Source organism: Camelus ferus, chromosome 2, assembly GCF_009834535.1.
Source record: "Camelus ferus isolate YT-003-E chromosome 2, BCGSAC_Cfer_1.0, whole genome shotgun sequence".
Classification (NCBI taxonomy): domain Eukaryota; kingdom Metazoa; phylum Chordata; class Mammalia; order Artiodactyla; family Camelidae; genus Camelus; species Camelus ferus.
The window spans coordinates 27,105,312-27,122,612 of record NC_045697.1 but is presented as its reverse complement, the minus strand read 5'-3'; the positions used below and the strand labels follow the sequence as shown (position 1 = coordinate 27,122,612).

Here is a 17,301-nt window from a genome sequence, read left to right as displayed (position 1 = left end):
TCCCTGGACCAGTCACCGAGGGGCATGCCAGCATGAATAGAGATGCCAACAGAGAAAAAAGATCGTGCCCATTCCAATACTGGCCATGTCTGCCCATCCAGAACCTCCTGCCCGGCTCTTTTTCTCTTCCCACGCCCGCCTGGTCCCAGCGCCCGGGAGGACGAGCACCAGCGACCCTGTCCGGACCCCGGGCTCCCGCGCTTATCTGGGTGGCTACGGTGCAGCTGGTCTAGGGGAAGCACCGCGCGCCGCCAGCAGGAGCCTGGCCGAGGTGGGCGGGGCTAGAGCTGGAGGGCGGGGCCAGGACTGGCGGGCGGGGCCCAGGGGCGGGGCCATAGACTAACCCTGGCTGCTGGAGCGGCGGACGGACTTGGAAAGGAAGCGGGTGAGGAAGGATGAGGCTGGACCAGGCTGAGATGGGCGGGCCCGGGGGCGGGGTCACTGGATAGGCCTCCTTCCAGGGCAGGCGGGGCCCGGGGCTTGGCTCGGAGAGGCTGGGCTGGGCCGAGCCGAGGTGGGTGGGGTCTGAGGGGAGGGCCCACGGCGGGGCTGGGTGCGCAGCGCGCGGAGGCTGAGCTCTTCTAATCCGCCCGCCCGCGGGCTCCAGAGCTGCACACCCTACTGGAATCCGGAACGCAGCGCCCCGCGGCGAAGGGACGCGGCGATGGCTCCGCGAGGACTCCCGGGGTCCGCTGTCCTAGCTGCTGCTGTCTTCGTGGGTGGTGCCGTGAGTTCGCCTCTGGTGGCCCCGGGTGAGTGCCCCGTCGCGGCCAGGGAGCGCGGGAGGAGTGGAGGGATCCGGACGGCAGCGCCGATGCGCCTCGAGCTGCCCTTGTCCTGGCACAGCCGCGGGATCCCGGCGCTGAACATCTGGTTGTCAGTGGGTGGCTCGGCCGGGCGCGGCGCATGGCGATGGCTCCCGTCCCTCCCTTCCCTCCTGCCCTGCTCGCGCCTTCCCTCCTCTAGCCCGCTCCTCAGAGGACCTGTTACCTCCTGCCCCCACCTCTGAGCTGTGTGGCGTGTAGGGACCGGGCCTGCTCTTGCCTTCCTCGGGAGCGCTTCTGCCAGGGCCCAGCGCCTCGGAGCCCCGCGGACCCCTTTCCTGCCCTTTTCCTCAAGGGCCCCGCGAGCGGAAGATCGTGACACAGGGGACCGGGTGCGCTGTCGCCGCCTCCCTCCCCCCTCCCTTTTTTTTTTTTCTTTTAATATCTTAAAGCCTTGAGGGTTTCCAGTTTCTTTCCGAGTTTTCATTTATTTTAGTGGTTGATGGATTCTTGTAACAGGTTGGGGATTTCAGATTTCTCCCCACACATTCTGGATAAATCAGGCTTGGAAAAAGGGAAGGTGCGTTTGTAAACTTACCCGTTTTTTTTTTTTTTCTTCTTTGAGTTAATTCCTGTCGCCACAAAAGGAACCTTCTGTGGTTAGAGCAGGAAGCCACCAGCAGAGATGATAAAATGCTGTCCCCAGTGATGAACTTGGAGCAGGAGTTTTTAATTGAAATCTAAGAGGAGGTATAACTTTTACTGAAGTCCTTTCTCACATTCTTGTTTTATGACTGTAGACACTGGGATTCCTTACCACTGGTCCCCCTCTTAATTGCCATCTTACAGCAGTAGTTAAAAAAAAAAGTAAACGTATACCTTCTTGGCCAATTGGGGTTACTAGATCCTGGAATCTTACGTCAGCAAGCTCCTCTTCAGGTCCAAATAATAAGCAAGTAACTGGAAGCCTTCCAACCATGACTATCTCCTCTATGAAAACACACATACTGCTCTTCACTCCTGGGAAGACGCCACTAGATCACAGCTTTTAAACTGACTTACCACTTTGGGCTTCACTTTTTCGCAGAAACCAGAATATGTTAGGAAGGGAACAGGATGGATAACATGTCTCCTGAGTCTTTATTAGCTGATGCGTATCTCCTTCAGTCATCCACCTCAAGGAAATGGCCGCTAGTGACATGTATTATTGGATGGGGGATTTTGGTTTTCACCCTGTGTCTCATTGCTGAGACAGGTAGGTGTGTAATCAGGTTCAAATTAGACCCGAGGTTGTAGACAGTACTTAGAGGGCTAGAGTCAGTTGCTCCAGAATTCGAAGAGCTTAACCTGGGAGGAAAATTGCTAAAAATTCAGCTCATGATGCATGTAATCAGTCATCAGCAGGAGAAATCCATCCTAAGAGTCAGTTTGTGTTTCGATGGATCTTTGAACCAACATTCAGCTTTCAGGACTGGAATGTGATGAAGAACGTGCTCATCTTAATTGCACAGTAACCTTTTTGATGAAAGTTACACTTAAGAAGAATGAGGTATCCAAAAAGGAAAGGATACAGGGTGCAAATGTGTCAGTGTGACTTGAGACCCATTTCTTAAGAAGATGCCCTGAACAGCCAACATCTGGTTCCCATGAAATCTAAAACAGTGTTAATGTTTGTAGGGACTGTTTTAGAGAAGTAGGGAGAAAGGTGGGAAATAATGTTGAATGCCTGCTATGTGTTAAACTTTGAATTTGGCGCTTCATATTCATTTTTACACTTATTTCTCATAATTCTATGAAGTTCTTATTTCCAGTGAGGCGCCTGGGGCCCAGAGAGGTTAAGCAATTGGCCCAGCATCACATAGCTAGTGTATCAGTTAGCATTCAGTAAGAGAAGCAAAACCCCTAGGAGGGGTGTGTGTGTGTGTGTGTGTGTGCAAGTGTGTGTTCATGTATCTTTATCTTTGATAACCTAGTTTGCTTGATTCCAAAGTTCATTCTCTTTCCCCTGTACTGCACTGCTCCCCAGAGAGGCAATAGAACAGAAATCAACTGCAGCCGTCTTGTTGAGATTCTAAGATAGGAAGTTTAGGACACCATACAGCTGTAAGCATGTGGTTATCAGAAGTTGGGAAGCAGAGAAAAGAAGGTCAGTTAACATCACAGTAGGTAGTGGCAATGTCTCTTTCACTTCCTACCTAGTCGAAGAATCTCATTAAGTTTCTGTCTTAGTAGCAGCCTTCGAAACTATATACCACAGGCACCAGAACAGATGATTTTCCACATCTTGGCTTATTTATGTATAAGTTCTCTGGTTACTTAGGGCTTAGTTTTTCTGCAGACAGTGGGCATGGCCTTTGAGTTAAGGAGTGGGTGGAAAATGACCAGGGGCTGGTGAAATGACAAGTGCTCTCTCCTAGGGTTCTGCGGGCTTCCATCCAGCCTCCTGACTCCTCATTTAGATGCTAATGATAAGCTTTATTAAATTCTGGGTTCTCCTTTGGTCAGGTAGCTGCCCAGCTTTAAGTCTACAGGATGCGTAGTCAGTGGACAGAATGTTGTGAGAAAGCACCCCTTGGAGATTGGGCTTCCACGCCCAAATTTCATTCAAAGAGGAAATGAAAAATCTGAGAGCTGCCTGTCATTCCCCATCTTCCCTGCCCAACCCTCAAATAAATTAAACTATTTGGGAGTTTCAGTAGTTAAATTTGAATGAGAGAGACCAAAGCCCCAGGTGATAGAAACGAAAAAATTTTGTTGTTACTTTTTAAAGAATTGTTTGCCTCTGATGTTGAAGTTTAATTACCTATTGGGACAAAAGAGAAGTTATTTAAAACTGACAAAAAATGATTTAAATTGTCATTGGTTAAAACTAATATGTTGAGTGGTTTCTAAGAATTGCAGGGCAGTCACTTCGGTAACTGTAAAGATTTGATAGGCTGCTGAAAGCAGGTAGAATAGTGAGTCTGGAGTGGCTACCTGGAATTTGCAGTTAGTACACTGTAGGCATTTTATTCTTTTTGGAGGAAAGAATGCAGCATTTATTACACTTGTTCTGTGGCAGGCTCTGGTCTAAGTACTCAGATCATTTAACTCTTACAATATTGTGTCAGCTATATGATTTTATCCCTCCATTTATAGATGAGGAAATTGAGTCCTGAGACATTAACTTGAAAAAGTCACTTACGTGTGTAAGTTAAATTTTGATTTTGACTCAGATCTATTCATTTCTAAAGCCCATTATTATTACTAAATCATTCTGTTTTTCTTTAGAGTGAGGAATTTCTTTTTATTCTAAGATATTTATCGAGTCATTAATAGGGTAATGGCATGATACAGTGGGGAGAGCACCAAGTGCCAAGTTAGAATCCTGGACTTGAAGCATCCCTGCTGCTTTCCAGCGTGTGGCCCTCTCTGCCTCTATTTTCTTACCTGTAAAATGGGTATGTGCCACCTCCTATCTTTATCTGCCTTACTGGCTCGTAGTCAGGATAAAATGAGCTGTTGCCTCTGAAAGGTGTTGGCAAACAGCAAGGTGGTATATGTCTTTTATCCTGTGTAACTTTTTTCTTGCATTTCTTACCCAAAATGTGCATTGGACTAGACTTATATATCAAGCAAACTATCTATTAAATGTGGACTACAAATGTGTTCATTCTGGAGGTGGTGATGGTTTTGCAGTCATAGAGTCACTGTAAATATATAAAAGTCCAGAGTGACACCTCAGATTCGTAAGTTTGCTGCCACTGACTGGGAGTTAAGTAACTACACCTTTTTTTTCTTATTTCTCCTTAGCTAAAATACAGTGTTCTTGGTGTTTCTGGAAAATTCCCCAAAAGATTTAAAGTTTGGAGGGAAGGGGAGAGAATCACCCTTAATCTCATCACTCAGAGGTACTTGCCACTGTCAGCCTATTTCACTCTGGTGAAATACACTCTCTGTGTTTTTCGCTTTGATAGGATCACAGTGCAAGCGTACCCTTGTACCGTGCGTTTCTAACCTCATGTTATACTTAGAGGTGTCTCCATTTCCCTATACACTCAAAAAAACCACTGCATAAAATTCCAGTATATGGAGTCTCTGTATTTTACTTCACTGTGCCTCCATTTTAGATTTCAGTTTTTGTTAATTATTTGTAAACAAAATTTAAAACTCCTTGTTTCGGTGAACATCTATGCCTAAAGCTTTGTCTCGATATTGATGAATTCCATAGAAATTGGGTCCCTGAAAAGGCAGTTTTGGGGTCAAAGTTATTCATGTTTTGAGGCCACTGATGACACCAGTCTTAGTGACCTGACCATTGTCTCAGTTTACATTCTCACAGCAAGTCCAAGGACTCACTTCTCACGCCTTTGGCATTTTCTCTGAAAAACATACGTGCTAATTTGTAAGGCAAAAATGGGCACCGTGATTGTATGTCTTTGATCACTTGTATGTAGACTGTTTTCTTCTACTATTTGAGCCATGTGCACGCATTTGTAATCGTTTATGGACAATTCTGAAATTTGAAAAGCTCTGAAAACCAGAACAGTTTTTTTTGAGGCTTTTTGCATACTCCGTTGGTGGGTAAAACTTAGCCCGAACCAAGGTGGGAGTCTGCAGTGTATATTTATCTCACTTAGTTTGAATACTGCTAAGTTTTGGCTGCAGTAATATTAATGAGTTTGATTTCTGAGTGTCACATAATGTGTGCTAAATGCATTGTGTTACCTTTCTAGAATTACAAAGTCTGAATTTTGAGGCACATCTGACCTCCAAGTTTTCAGATAAGGGATTATGGACCTGCATTTCCTCTTCCATGACTCATCTGTTGGTTTGTGGGCAGGCGAATGTAAACCTGCTCAAAGTAGTAGGTATCCAGGGGAGAGAGAGAACTCGTCAAATGAGTGGCACTTAGTATTTTCGTGTGGGATCTGATTAAATAGATACCTGGGCAAATCTGAGGCTTCCTGTATTCTATGTGGCTTTAGGGATGGGTACCTATTATAATGGAAACTACTTTCCTCTGCCAGTTATTGACACAGCTTTCTTTGTAAGGGAGAGAAGAAATAGAATCCACCCAAGGGACTTTTTGGGGCGGGAGGGCTGGTAGAAGGTGTTGGGTACCTGAGCCAGACTGAGTTCCTGCGCCCAGTTATCTCACTTTGAGGATCCTTGTGCCAGACGTATTGAACTCAGGGGATTTTCTGTCCCTCCCTTTGCAGTACCCCAAGGTTCTTGCCTTCTTGTCTGCTCATCCCAGGATCCCAGACAGTGGCCAGCTCTCCCCAACTCTATCCCCCCATTTTGTTTGCACACTCCTGTGTATGACTGTATTCCAACCACTAATAAAGTGCTAATATTGTTCAGAGGGTAAAAAAGTCTTTGGACCACTTTCCTCCTCTGGGTTATGGAGAAAATATGGCAGAGTTGCCTGATTGGGATTTTTGTGACAATTACATGAGATACAAACATGAGAGTGGTAATAACCTGTAATGGAAAAGAATATGTATGACTGAATCACTATGCTGTACACCAGAAACAAACACAACATTTTAAATCAACTATACTTCAATTAAAAAAAAAAAAGCTTGGCAGCATAACCTAAAACAAATAAATAAATAAAAAGTAAATTTCACACACACACACAAAAAACCGTGAGAGTGCCTGGTGCAATGTTTTGTGCATAGTAAATACTAAACAAATGTATTATTCTTACTTTGTTCTTAACCAGGTACTAACCTGCCACAGCTATCAGATGGGACAAAGTTCCTACCTGCTCCAGAGTTTTCCTTTCAAGTCCTGAGCCATTGCCTGAGGTGTTCCCTGTCTCATCTTGCCCTGACCCCTGAGGCCGGTGTGTCCTGTGTGTAATGGGCGGGGAGGTTGAGGAAGCAGCTTTGAGCAGCGCCAAGGCCCCAGGGGAGGAGGAATAGGGACCAGGGGGCCTGGCAGGGAGTTCTCCTGGGATGCAGGGGATTTGTGGAGCTGTGAGCCATTAGCTACCAAAATTAGGCAAAGGAGAGGAAGGAAAACGGGAGGAAGCCATTACCTTTGTAAGGGTAGGCTGTGACAGTTTCTTTAGCATTTTGAAAGATTGACCAATTGGGTTTTCTCTAGCCAGTGGATCTGTAGGTACAGTCCCAAGGTTTTGACAGTTTTCCCCTAGAATTGATGTAACTATCCACTTGCCATCCTTTTTGATTATCCAGGGTCACCAACACTCATCTTCTCGTTGTTCACTGGTGACTGTTGTGATGAAGTAGAATGTAAGAAATATATACTATATATAGTAGCAATATATATAATATATGATGTATAACATATAATAATGTATGTTTAATAAGAAATATATTTAGTCTTTGTCCTCAGTTCCTGGCACAAATCTCCTCAAACCCTTGGAATTTCCTAAATGAAAGGCGTTGTCTTTTTTCCTAAGGAGCCCCTTTTGAGCGTATGCTAATGAGTTGACTTAGGGTGGTGCCCCCAGATAGCCTCAGGGTGGGGCTGGTCACCTGAAGGAGGGTGGGAGAAGAGGGCTGAAACTTTCAGCCTCACCCACCCGCCCACCTCTGGGAAGGGGAAGAGGCAGGGGGAGGGCTGCGGATTAAGCACTTTAAAGGCTTGAGCAACGAGACTTGCTGAACTTCCTGGTGGGTGAACCCGTGGAGATGTGTGGAGAGCAGGACGCCCAGAGCGCAAGGAAGCACCACCCTTTCCCCATACCTTGCCCAATGCTTCTCTCCCATCTGGCTGTTAACACTTTACTAATAAACTGGTAATCTTGTAAGTAAAATGTTTCCCTGAGTTCTGTTAATTGAACTCAGGGAGGGGGTCCTTGGAGCCTCCAAACTGTAGGCAGTTGGCCATAAGTACAGGTGACAACCTGGACTTGTGATTGGCATCCTTGTGAGACTGAGCCCTTAAGCGGTGGGATCTGACGATACTTCCAGGAAGTGTCAGAATTGTTAATGCCTCAGTGGTGCCAGGAAAGCACATACTGGGACCAGGAGGTACAGTCCTGTAGTGTCAGCCCTGATGCTCTCTTCAAAGCTTCTTTAACAGATGAGGATGCCAAGCTGGCCCAGCCAGGGCTTGAGGGGGCTCTTAACTCTCTCTAGGACTCTTCCCACTGTGTTCAAGCTGTCTCTCCGCTGACTTAGGCCAACCAACTTCTGAGAGTAATTGTACTGTTCTTAGTCATAGAGTCAGAGGGGACTCAGTGGTCGTCTTATAATTAAGTAAGCCCGCCCTTTGCAGATGGGGATGCTGAGCCCTGAGAGGTCTGGTAGCCTGCGGGGACCAGGAACGGCCGCAGTGGAGAAGTAGAACATTAGGTTTGGTGAGGGAGGGCCCACGTGTGTGTCTTGGTCACTGTCCAAGGCTCAGGTCCGAGCACAGGACAGGCAGATGCTTAAACATTTGAATGAGTGAAGGAAGCCGGAGCTGGAATCCAGAGGTTCTGACTCAGCTAGAGAGTCTTCTTCGTAATAAAGCAAAGACTTAGGCTTTCTGGAATCATCTACAGACCTTAGCTGTCAGTCCCCTCTCTCACTCCCCTCCTGAATTCGGAAGAGGCTGCTTTGTCTGCCCACCTCCATGAGCCATATTGCTCCAGAAGCCTGAGGTGGAGAATCAGGTCATGGAGAAAAAAGAATGGCAATAAAAAGTAAGCAAGTACTGCCTTAACAGGTGAATATGGTGTGTCGTTGGTGTATTTGAAAAGTGTTTGTGAAAAGTTTCAGTGCAAAGGTTTTCGAAACACAAATCCATTCATGAGCCCTTTCCAAATGCAAACTAAATTCAGTTGTGTTTTTGCAACCAGTACTCCAAATACAGCTGTTAGTTTTATATCTGTATCATATTAATACTTTATACCTTTCCTTTATAGCTTTGTTTCTCAGGTTAATTCTTTAATTTATTCATTCGGCAAGTCTTAGCCAAGTGCCTTAACTGTGTGCAAGGCACTAGGATGATGTGAAGCGAACACAATAGACACAGTCCGTGCCTTTATGGAGCCAGCACTGGTTATCAGGGGCGATTAAACAAGCAATCATGATAAAGTGTCATTAGTACCTTGATAAGGAAAGTATGGCACAGGGCCAGAGGACCTAAGCTGGGGCTGGGAGTGGGGTGAGAGTACAGGTTGAGCAAGGCTTTCTGGAGGAAATGAAGATTGAACTTACAGTTATAAAAATGTCAGCATTAGTCAGGTGGAGGACAGGTGGTTGTGGAAGAGAGGAGGTGACAGCAAACAGATCTGCAGCCGTGGTCCCCACACTTGCGCGTGCGTCAGAATTCACTAGAAGGCTGGACACAGCACAGGTAGATTCCCTCCCCCTCCCCCAACCCTAGGGTCTAGGTCTGGGAAGGGACTGGAGAATTTGCATTTCTAACTCATTCCTGGTAGATGCTGACTAAATATCTTAACCTGGAAATCCCTCCCCTCTTTGTGGGCTATTCATCCTGTTTTCCGCCCATCCTTCAAGCTGAGATCAAGGATAACACTTCCAGGAAACCTTTCCTAGTTATTCTCACTGATTTTATCTCCTGTGAATATTCGCGAGTCCATGGATACATGTTGCATCTATTTAACACAGAATTTTTCTTAACTAGACACAGAGCATGCAAGGCATGCTCAAATATTTGATTGCTTGATCCAATTTATTTCTTGCAACCACCTGAGGAGCAGGTTGCTGTATTCTCCATTTTGTAGCCATAAGGAAACAGAAGTACAGAGAGATAACCAAGACAAAGAGAAGTGAAATGTCTTGCTCAAGTCACAAGATGAGAAGCCAAATCTAAAAGTATGTTCACTGTTCTCAGATGGTCTTTGTTATTATGTGAAACTGCATGTGCTCCACACATAGCACAACTGGTAAAAGGAAGTTTTAAAATTTATTATTATTTTTTTTTACTTTTTCATTGTAGGTTCATCTACCTAAAGAGAAAGCCAAGAGAGCTTATTAATTAAATGTAGATTTTGTTTTTAGTGGAAAATGAGCGATTATCCAAGGAATTCTTCAGGAATTGCCTATTTACTTTTAGAGTAAATATTTGAAGGGACTAATTCAATTTACATGTCATTAGATTTAAGAAATGAAGTCTACAAAATTTTGATGTGAGGGAGTTATTTAAAATAATCAATTTCAGTTTCCTGAATAGACACAATTATGCCGGTACCCTTCTTAACTGGCCAGATGAGTTCAGCTGAGTGGTGGAAAATGTATAAAGAACCTGTACATAAAACGTCACGTGATAGGTAGGGTTAAAAACAAACAATGAATTCTTTTCAGTATCAGTAACATGCCAAGCCTTCCTCCCCCGTGCATATACAAACATAATGCGGTTCTCTGAGATTCCTGTAACGGGTGGAAGTTTGAAGAATTCACCAGGCTTTCTGTCTCACAATATAACTTGGGAGCACTAATTTTCAAATATTGTAACAGCTCTTCATAGCTGGAAGTCTCCAACACAATCATGTGAATTAGTCACGTTATAAAAAACGGCTGCCCGGAATTTCCTGGCATTGGCGAAGTGGCAGATGGCTAATGAGTAGCCATTCCTTCGTCTTCCTTTGCATGTTTGTGCTATATGCGTGCATGGCCTGAATGCTTCTGCTGCTTCCTCAATTCTTTCCAGCCTCCTCCTTCTCCTCTGTAAAAGCACAACACAAAACAACCACCGATGGAAAAAAAGAGGTGTCGGATATTGCTTAAAACTAGATGATGGGGTATAGCTCAGTGGTAGAGTGCGTGCTTAATATGCAGGACGGAGGTCCTGGGGTCAATCCCTAGTATTGCCACTTAAACAAACAAACAAAGAAACACACCTAATTACTCCCCCCTCCTTAAAAAAACAAAAACAAACAAAAAATTAAAAGAAAAAGGTTTAAAGCTAGGTTTTGAAAATAAAACTCATTTCATGTGCAGAATTGCCAACTCAGCATCTTAACAGTCTTTTCAGGTGAAACATGTGGATATTCCCTACAAACAGCACGCAATTCATTTAAAAATGAGGGCTTGGGGGAGGGTATAGCTCAGTGGTAGAATGAGTGCTTAGCATGGAGGAGGTCCTATGTTCAATCACCAGTACCTCCATTAAGGAAAAAGAAATTAGGAGTTTGGGATTAACAGATACACACTACTATATATAAATATATAAAATAGATCAACAACAAACTATATTGGATATCTTGTAATAACCTATAATGGAAAAGAATCGGAAAAGGAGTATGTATGTGTATAATTGAATCACTGCTGCACAGTTGAAACAACATTGTAAATTAACTACACTTCAATAAAAAATTAAAAATGAGGGCCTTATTTGAGATACTGTTAGGTGTTGTGTTGGTACATAAAATGAACAACAAACTTGGTTTCTGTTCTCGGCTGACTTGTGAGTGAGAAGCGGGAGGAGAGAAGCAGTGAACACAGAATAAGGGAAAATATGCTGGGACTACAGACAAAGTGCCCTATGTGGGATTCCAGAGGAAAGACTTTCCTCCTGATGGGAGGGTTGGAGAAGACTTCATAGCCTAAACCCAGGCACTTTAAGTGGACCTTAAAGGGAGTGTGGCCATGGCAGCCCAGCAAAAGGGGTGCAGAGGGGTGGGAATTGGGTAGGAAGTCAGTGCAGACCCGGTGTGAAAATTGCATCAGATAAGACTGCAGAGTGGAGTGGAGGCTAGGCGCAGGGGTTGGGGGGGGATCCGAGACAAAGCCCTTGGTTGATTGTGTAGGCAGGGAGCGGGGGAGTGAGTTGGAGGGACAGAGAGTGAACATACCTGTTCTTTATACATCTCAGAATAGTTTGGAGGATCCAATGAATAATACAGCCCTTTGTAAGTAATACAGATCTGGTCTGTGTAGTGTATAGGTGTAATATGCTGGGAAACAGGTTTTCAGTTTGCTGGGAATTAGAATCATGAAGTGCCGTGTGTAGTCTTCGTGGTGTGAAGACCAAAAGGAGTTCATTAATGGGAAAAGTTCAATAACTGTGTATGTCTTAAGTGAGAGTAAATCCTCTGAAATTGTACATACCATTCTGACTCCAGAATTCTCCATCACTTAACATGTGTTTTAAGGCTGTTGTGCATTTCTAGTTTTTGTCCCGTTTTTGGTCAGGTTCTCATGGTTTTCTCCTCTGGGTCCAGGTCAGGAGGGCAGTGTTGGCCATCAGTGTTTAGGGCAGTGCCTTGAAATAAAACATACAAATCAGCACTGGGGTGATTTATAAGACCCTGCTTGGCTAAGGGCTCGTCTCTGCATCACTTCTGGCAAGTCCGTTTTCTTAGTCCTTTGATTTCTTATAATGTGCCTAAATAGATTTGGGGAAGAAAAAATAACCCAGTTGAAAGTAGTCTAGTATGCGTTAGGTGCCCACATATCAGGAACTAGTAGTTACTCGGACAGTGGGGTTGGTGTGTCTTAATGTCTGAGTGGGGGTGGGGTCAGCAAGGGGGTGGTCTTCAAGGAGGGAAGGAGAATTCTTCTGCTAGAATCATATAATACAACAGTTGGTCTTTTCCCGGCTGTTCAGTGCTGCATCTTGATATTTAAATGAGTACAGACTCCTGACTTTGGGTCAACGTGCTGTAATAGAGACCACATATATTTGGTCTCTGTCCTGTTTTCTTGGTACAAAACTCCTAAAACCCTTGAAATTTCCTGAGTGATAAGAGTGTCTTTTGTTATTCATAATTAGCCCTTTTGACCCTACCTGACCAGCTAATGAGTGACTCTTGGTGGACCCCTAGGGAGCTTCAGGTTGAAGATGTTGCCCAAGGAACCACCTGCAGGATTATAGAGGGTTGGAATCTTCAGCTCCATCCCCTGATCTCAGGAAAGTGTGAGGGTCTGGCGATCAAGTTAATCACCAATGGCCGGTGACTTAATCAGTCATTATGTAATGAAATTTCTTGAAACTTTGATAAAAACTCTGAAACAAGGAAGCTAAAGGAGCTTCTGGATTGGTGAACCCATGGATATCGCTGGGAGGGTGGTGTGTCAGGAAACAGCATGGAAGCTCTGTGCCACCCCCTACTCTTTGCCCTACACTTCTCTTTCATCCTGCTGTTCCTGAGTTGTATCCTTCATAATAACACTGTAAGCATAAGCATAGCACTTCCCTGCATTTTCTGAGTCATCACAGCAAATTGTGGCATCTGAGGGAGATCCAGGAGGCCCTGACTTGGTAGTCGGCTAGCCTGATTAAATGGTTAGATGTCCTTTGCAGCTGGTGTCTGAAGTGGGGGTAGTTGGTGTCAGAATTGAAGTGAATTGAATTGCAGGACACCCAGTTGGTGATGGAGAATTGAAACAATCAAGCCCTCCCTACTGGGAAAAATCAATTCATAGTATTAAAACATTGTGGTTGTAACAATCTCTTTGAAAGTATGGTGTTTTACTATTTAGATAAAGACTGAAATAGCTTTAAAAAAAGTACAGTGGGAAAGAAAAGAAATATCAAGCCAGTGCCTTATTGTTTATGTATTTACATTGTGTTTTACAGTGTAATAAAGTAGACATTACACCACTCTGTGGTTTCTGTTGACCCGTCTCTCCTAAGGTATATCAAAGATTTCATAGCATTTTCTCTGCCCTCCGTCAGTAAAAGCATCTAGTCTATAAATATTATGGATTGCAGTTAGAGATAGCCTCCTTACCAAGGGGTTTCCAGTAACTTTGTTTTATCTCTACAGCATGAATATTACTATTAGGATAAACCATACGAAATTACCAGTATTCTACTATTTTTGACCTACCATGACAACAGTTTCATATGGTTCGATCTAATAGAAATAAAGTTTCCTTACTGACTTTCTATCTGCACTAAACAAACAAAACAACTATAGTGACTGCCTTAAGACATTTTAGAAAATGCTAAAAGTAGAAAAAGAAAAAAAAAAAAACTCCCAAGTTCCACCAACAAAAAATATAAAATACTAAAAAGGAAATAAAAATAACTTATGATCTTACTACTCAGAAATAACTAGTGTAGACATTTTGGTATTTTTTCCTTCAATGAAACTGAGATCATGTTAGCTCAAAATTTTGCTTTGTGTTTATTTCTTCATTTCACATTTTTATTAACAATTGAGATTGTTTTGGACGAAGGGATATGGCAGATCTGATCCCTTCATATAAATCGTTTCTATTGTTTTAAAAGTCAAAGGGAAGTTTAGGATTTCCGAGAAGTAATCAGCAATTCCAACATTGTTAAATGCAGATCAGGTGGCTTTTTGATTTTGCTTCTTATGAATGGTATCAGGATTTTTTTTTTTTTGAAATTAGCACTTAGTGCCAGAAAAACCTGATAAATTGGCATCGAGAGAATATTACTTAAATGCACCTCTTCCCAATAATTGACTTACTAGGGAAAACCATTCTCTCATTCTAGGCTTATTATTGAATTAGATGAGTAATGATTACCCATAGATTTTTCTACTCAAGACTCTGACTCAACATAGAGATGAGCTATGGATAATCCCATTTGGTGGAAATTTACTGAATATCAAAACTGTTAACTCACAGGCAATAAAGCATAGAGAATGGGGCTCTGGAGCCAGACTGCTTGGATTAAAGTCTCACCGCTGCTACTTGCTAGCTGTGTGACCTGGTGTAAGTTACTTGACCTCTTTGTGCTGTAGTTTTCATATCTGTCAAATGGGGTTGCAAACAATAGTGCCTACCTTACAGGGTTACTGTAAGGGTTAAAAAAGTTCCTACTTATAAGGTGCTTGGAATAGTAATTACACAAACTATGCATCAGTACGTGACTATCATTAATAGTATTTTTCTATGTGTCTAATCCTTGCTACTGGGGTTCAGGGTTCTGAGTTTCACCCTATTGACTTTCATGTTCATTTCTTCCCCTTAAAATCAGGTTCTCTACGTCTAGGGTTTTCCTAATTACTTCTGTTTAACCTTCCCTTTGTTTGCCTTTTCCAAAGTGGTCTTTATTTTCTCTCCTAGTCCCTTTGTCCTTTGCTCTCTGACAGCCCTAGGGGAGACTTCCTGGCAGAGCACTTCACAACTTCACCCCACATATGTACCCATATACTCATCTCTGCTTCCCAATTCCCGTTTTCCCAGAAGGCAGGCCACATGCCTGTGTAGCAGGAACACTGCCTGACTTAACCTGTGACTAATTGGAAAACCCTGTGTTTAGGGCTTTTGTAGTTTTCTGTTTAATTGTTATCCACTTCCTGTTCCTGGAGGGAAGAGAAACCGGGCTGATGTCAGGGTTGTAGGAGCCGCAGACCGGCCGCCCCCTCGTGCTCTCATGCTGCCTGGGGAGCACTGTGCTGGCAGCTGCCACTCACCTCCAGGCCTCGTGTATTTCTCTGTCCCCTGCATTTAACACTGCTCCTCTAGTCAGGCTCATGTTGTTCATCGCCTTTTCCTGTCTTTTGGCTTTGTATCCCCAGCTGAGCTGGGTGCTTTGTGAGGATAGCTGTGTTCACGTTACTACCACTGATAATAGTCATCACCACAATATGGGCTGACATTTACTGAGCACTTACTCTGTGCTAGGACCTCGGCTAAACCCGTAAACTCGTCTCATTTCCTGCTCAGAAACAATTCTATGATGATCTGCATTTTCTAGATGAGGAAACTGAGGCATTGGGAACTGGATAGACTTGCCTGGGATGGACAGCCTGGAAATAAGTTGCATGAAAACAGAGCAGCCAAGAAAAAGCTGGCTTCTGTTTTGCCTCCTTTATTTCTAGGGAGCAGCTCTGGTTGAGAGCTTGGGCCCTGCTTACAACGGACCTCAGTTCAAATTCTGGCCACTCCCCAGATGAGTGACCTTGACTTCAATACTTTTTTCTTTAAATTATTTAAGTGTAGTTGTTTTACAATGTTAGTTTCAGGTGTACAGCAAAGTGATTCAGTTATATGTATACATACATATATATTTTTTCTAATACTTTGTTCTTTAATGTCTTCATTTCTAAGATGGGTTTCATTTTTGTAACACCTACCTAAGGATCCTAAAGATTAAAAAAAATATGCAAGTAAAGGTGGAAGGTGGGTGTGGGGATGGTGAACCCCTAACACGCGCAGGAAGATCTGTTAGTATCTCCCTCTCCCTCTGCAGGGCTGGGCCCTGGCCATCTTCCCTTTTGAAGTCCTTGCTTACTAAGCTCCAGCCGGCTCAGCAACACACCTTCTTTCCCCATGTGGTTGGTTTGTGTTGTCTTGCGAGCTGGAAATTACTTGGCTGGACCCCGACCCTGGCAGAGGTGGGTTGTACCCAGAAACCAGGGACGCAGCTCCCAGAGGCCTGGTCCAGCACCCTGTCTGTGAAGCTCCGGGGGAGTCGCTGGTTCCTAAGGGAACTGCTCCTCTTTCTCCAGCCTCCTTCTTGCAGTTTCTGCCGGAAACAGGCCATCTGGGCCTGTCCTCTTCCCGTTTGGTAGCTTTGATTGGCATTTGCCAGTTAGCTTCCAACCACAGTTTACATAATTTCTGACTTAGTCCCTGCTCAGCCTCTTGTGAGGAACGTGCAGGATCAGATCTGTTAGGGATGGCATCCATGTGGGAGAGGGCAGTGCCTTGGGTGAGGGTGTGTCAGCTCCACCCCTTGACGGACAGACGAGGCAGTTTGGAACGTGATGGGGTCCCGTGAAAATCCAGCTCAAGGTCAGTTCCCAGAGCTGGGTTTGGGAACGTGCTGCTATTCGTGGCCTTCCTTTGCATCTTGCTAACGAACCTTCTGTTGATTTCGATGAGGCCAGAGGCTTGCTCCTGTATTTACATCCTTCGGAAAGGGCTTTTCCAACAAGTGGGTTGAGCTATGGGATGAGTCAGTCATCCAACTCTAAAAATAACCTATTTGTGTATGTTTTAAAAAAACTGTTGGTATTTGGCAAATGGGGGTATGACTGCATTGGACGTTCTGTTCTACCAAACAGCATCTTAACAAAACTGCTTATCCCGTTACAGTGGAAGTGGATGCTCCATCAGTTGTCGAGGAGCCTTTTTGGAAGGATGGGATCTGCTTTCATGATTCACAGGTTCCATGCAGCAGATGTTCAAGGTGCTCCCACTGTGTTCCAGGAACTGTGATAGGCATAGAGGTACAAAGGCAGGACACCCTTCTCTGCACTTGGGAAACAGGCTTGTTTGACCTAAATCGGTCTTTTCCTGTGAGTTCTTTCACCCCTTTGGATTTCCTGACTTTGGCCACAGTATGCCCAAGCGACGTGTGTTGTAGTGAAGTGGGTGGGGAGGCTGTCAGCGGCTCTGAGTGTTGGTTCTTCTGTCTGGCTCGTTGCCTCTGTCCTGGGATGTCATGTTAGACCACTGAGGTTTTTGCAACATGAGGATCTTATCCACCCTCTTGGCTACCTTCTTGGGATTATAGGTTTCAGGTAAAATAATGAATGTGAAAGCATCAAGTATCATCTTGGTGGGAACCTTTATATCTTGTATGGTATTTCTAGCTAATCATGTGTAGGATTGAAGATTTTCTTCCTCCTTTTCCCTTTCTTTCCCTCCCTCCCTCCCTTCTTTCTTTTTGAAGGATTTTTAGATGTGATGTAACTAACATG

The 17,301-nt window shown here is 44.2% G+C and overlaps 1 protein-coding gene across 2 annotated transcripts in view; it reads left to right on the top strand.

Moving 5' to 3' along the window:
- Positions 1-537: 537 nt before the first annotated feature.
- RELL1 (RELT like 1) overlaps positions 538-17,301 on the top strand; it is a 60,847-nt gene continuing 44,083 nt past the window's right edge. Inside the window, exon 1 of one of the 2 annotated variants that reach the window (XM_032495653.1) lies at positions 538-752. In XM_032495653.1, the coding sequence (XP_032351544.1) occupies positions 665-752 (88 nt within the window). In that variant the 5' untranslated portion in view covers positions 538-664. The remainder of the gene's footprint in view (positions 753-17,301) is intronic. The other variant, XM_032495660.1, reaches the window with a different exon arrangement.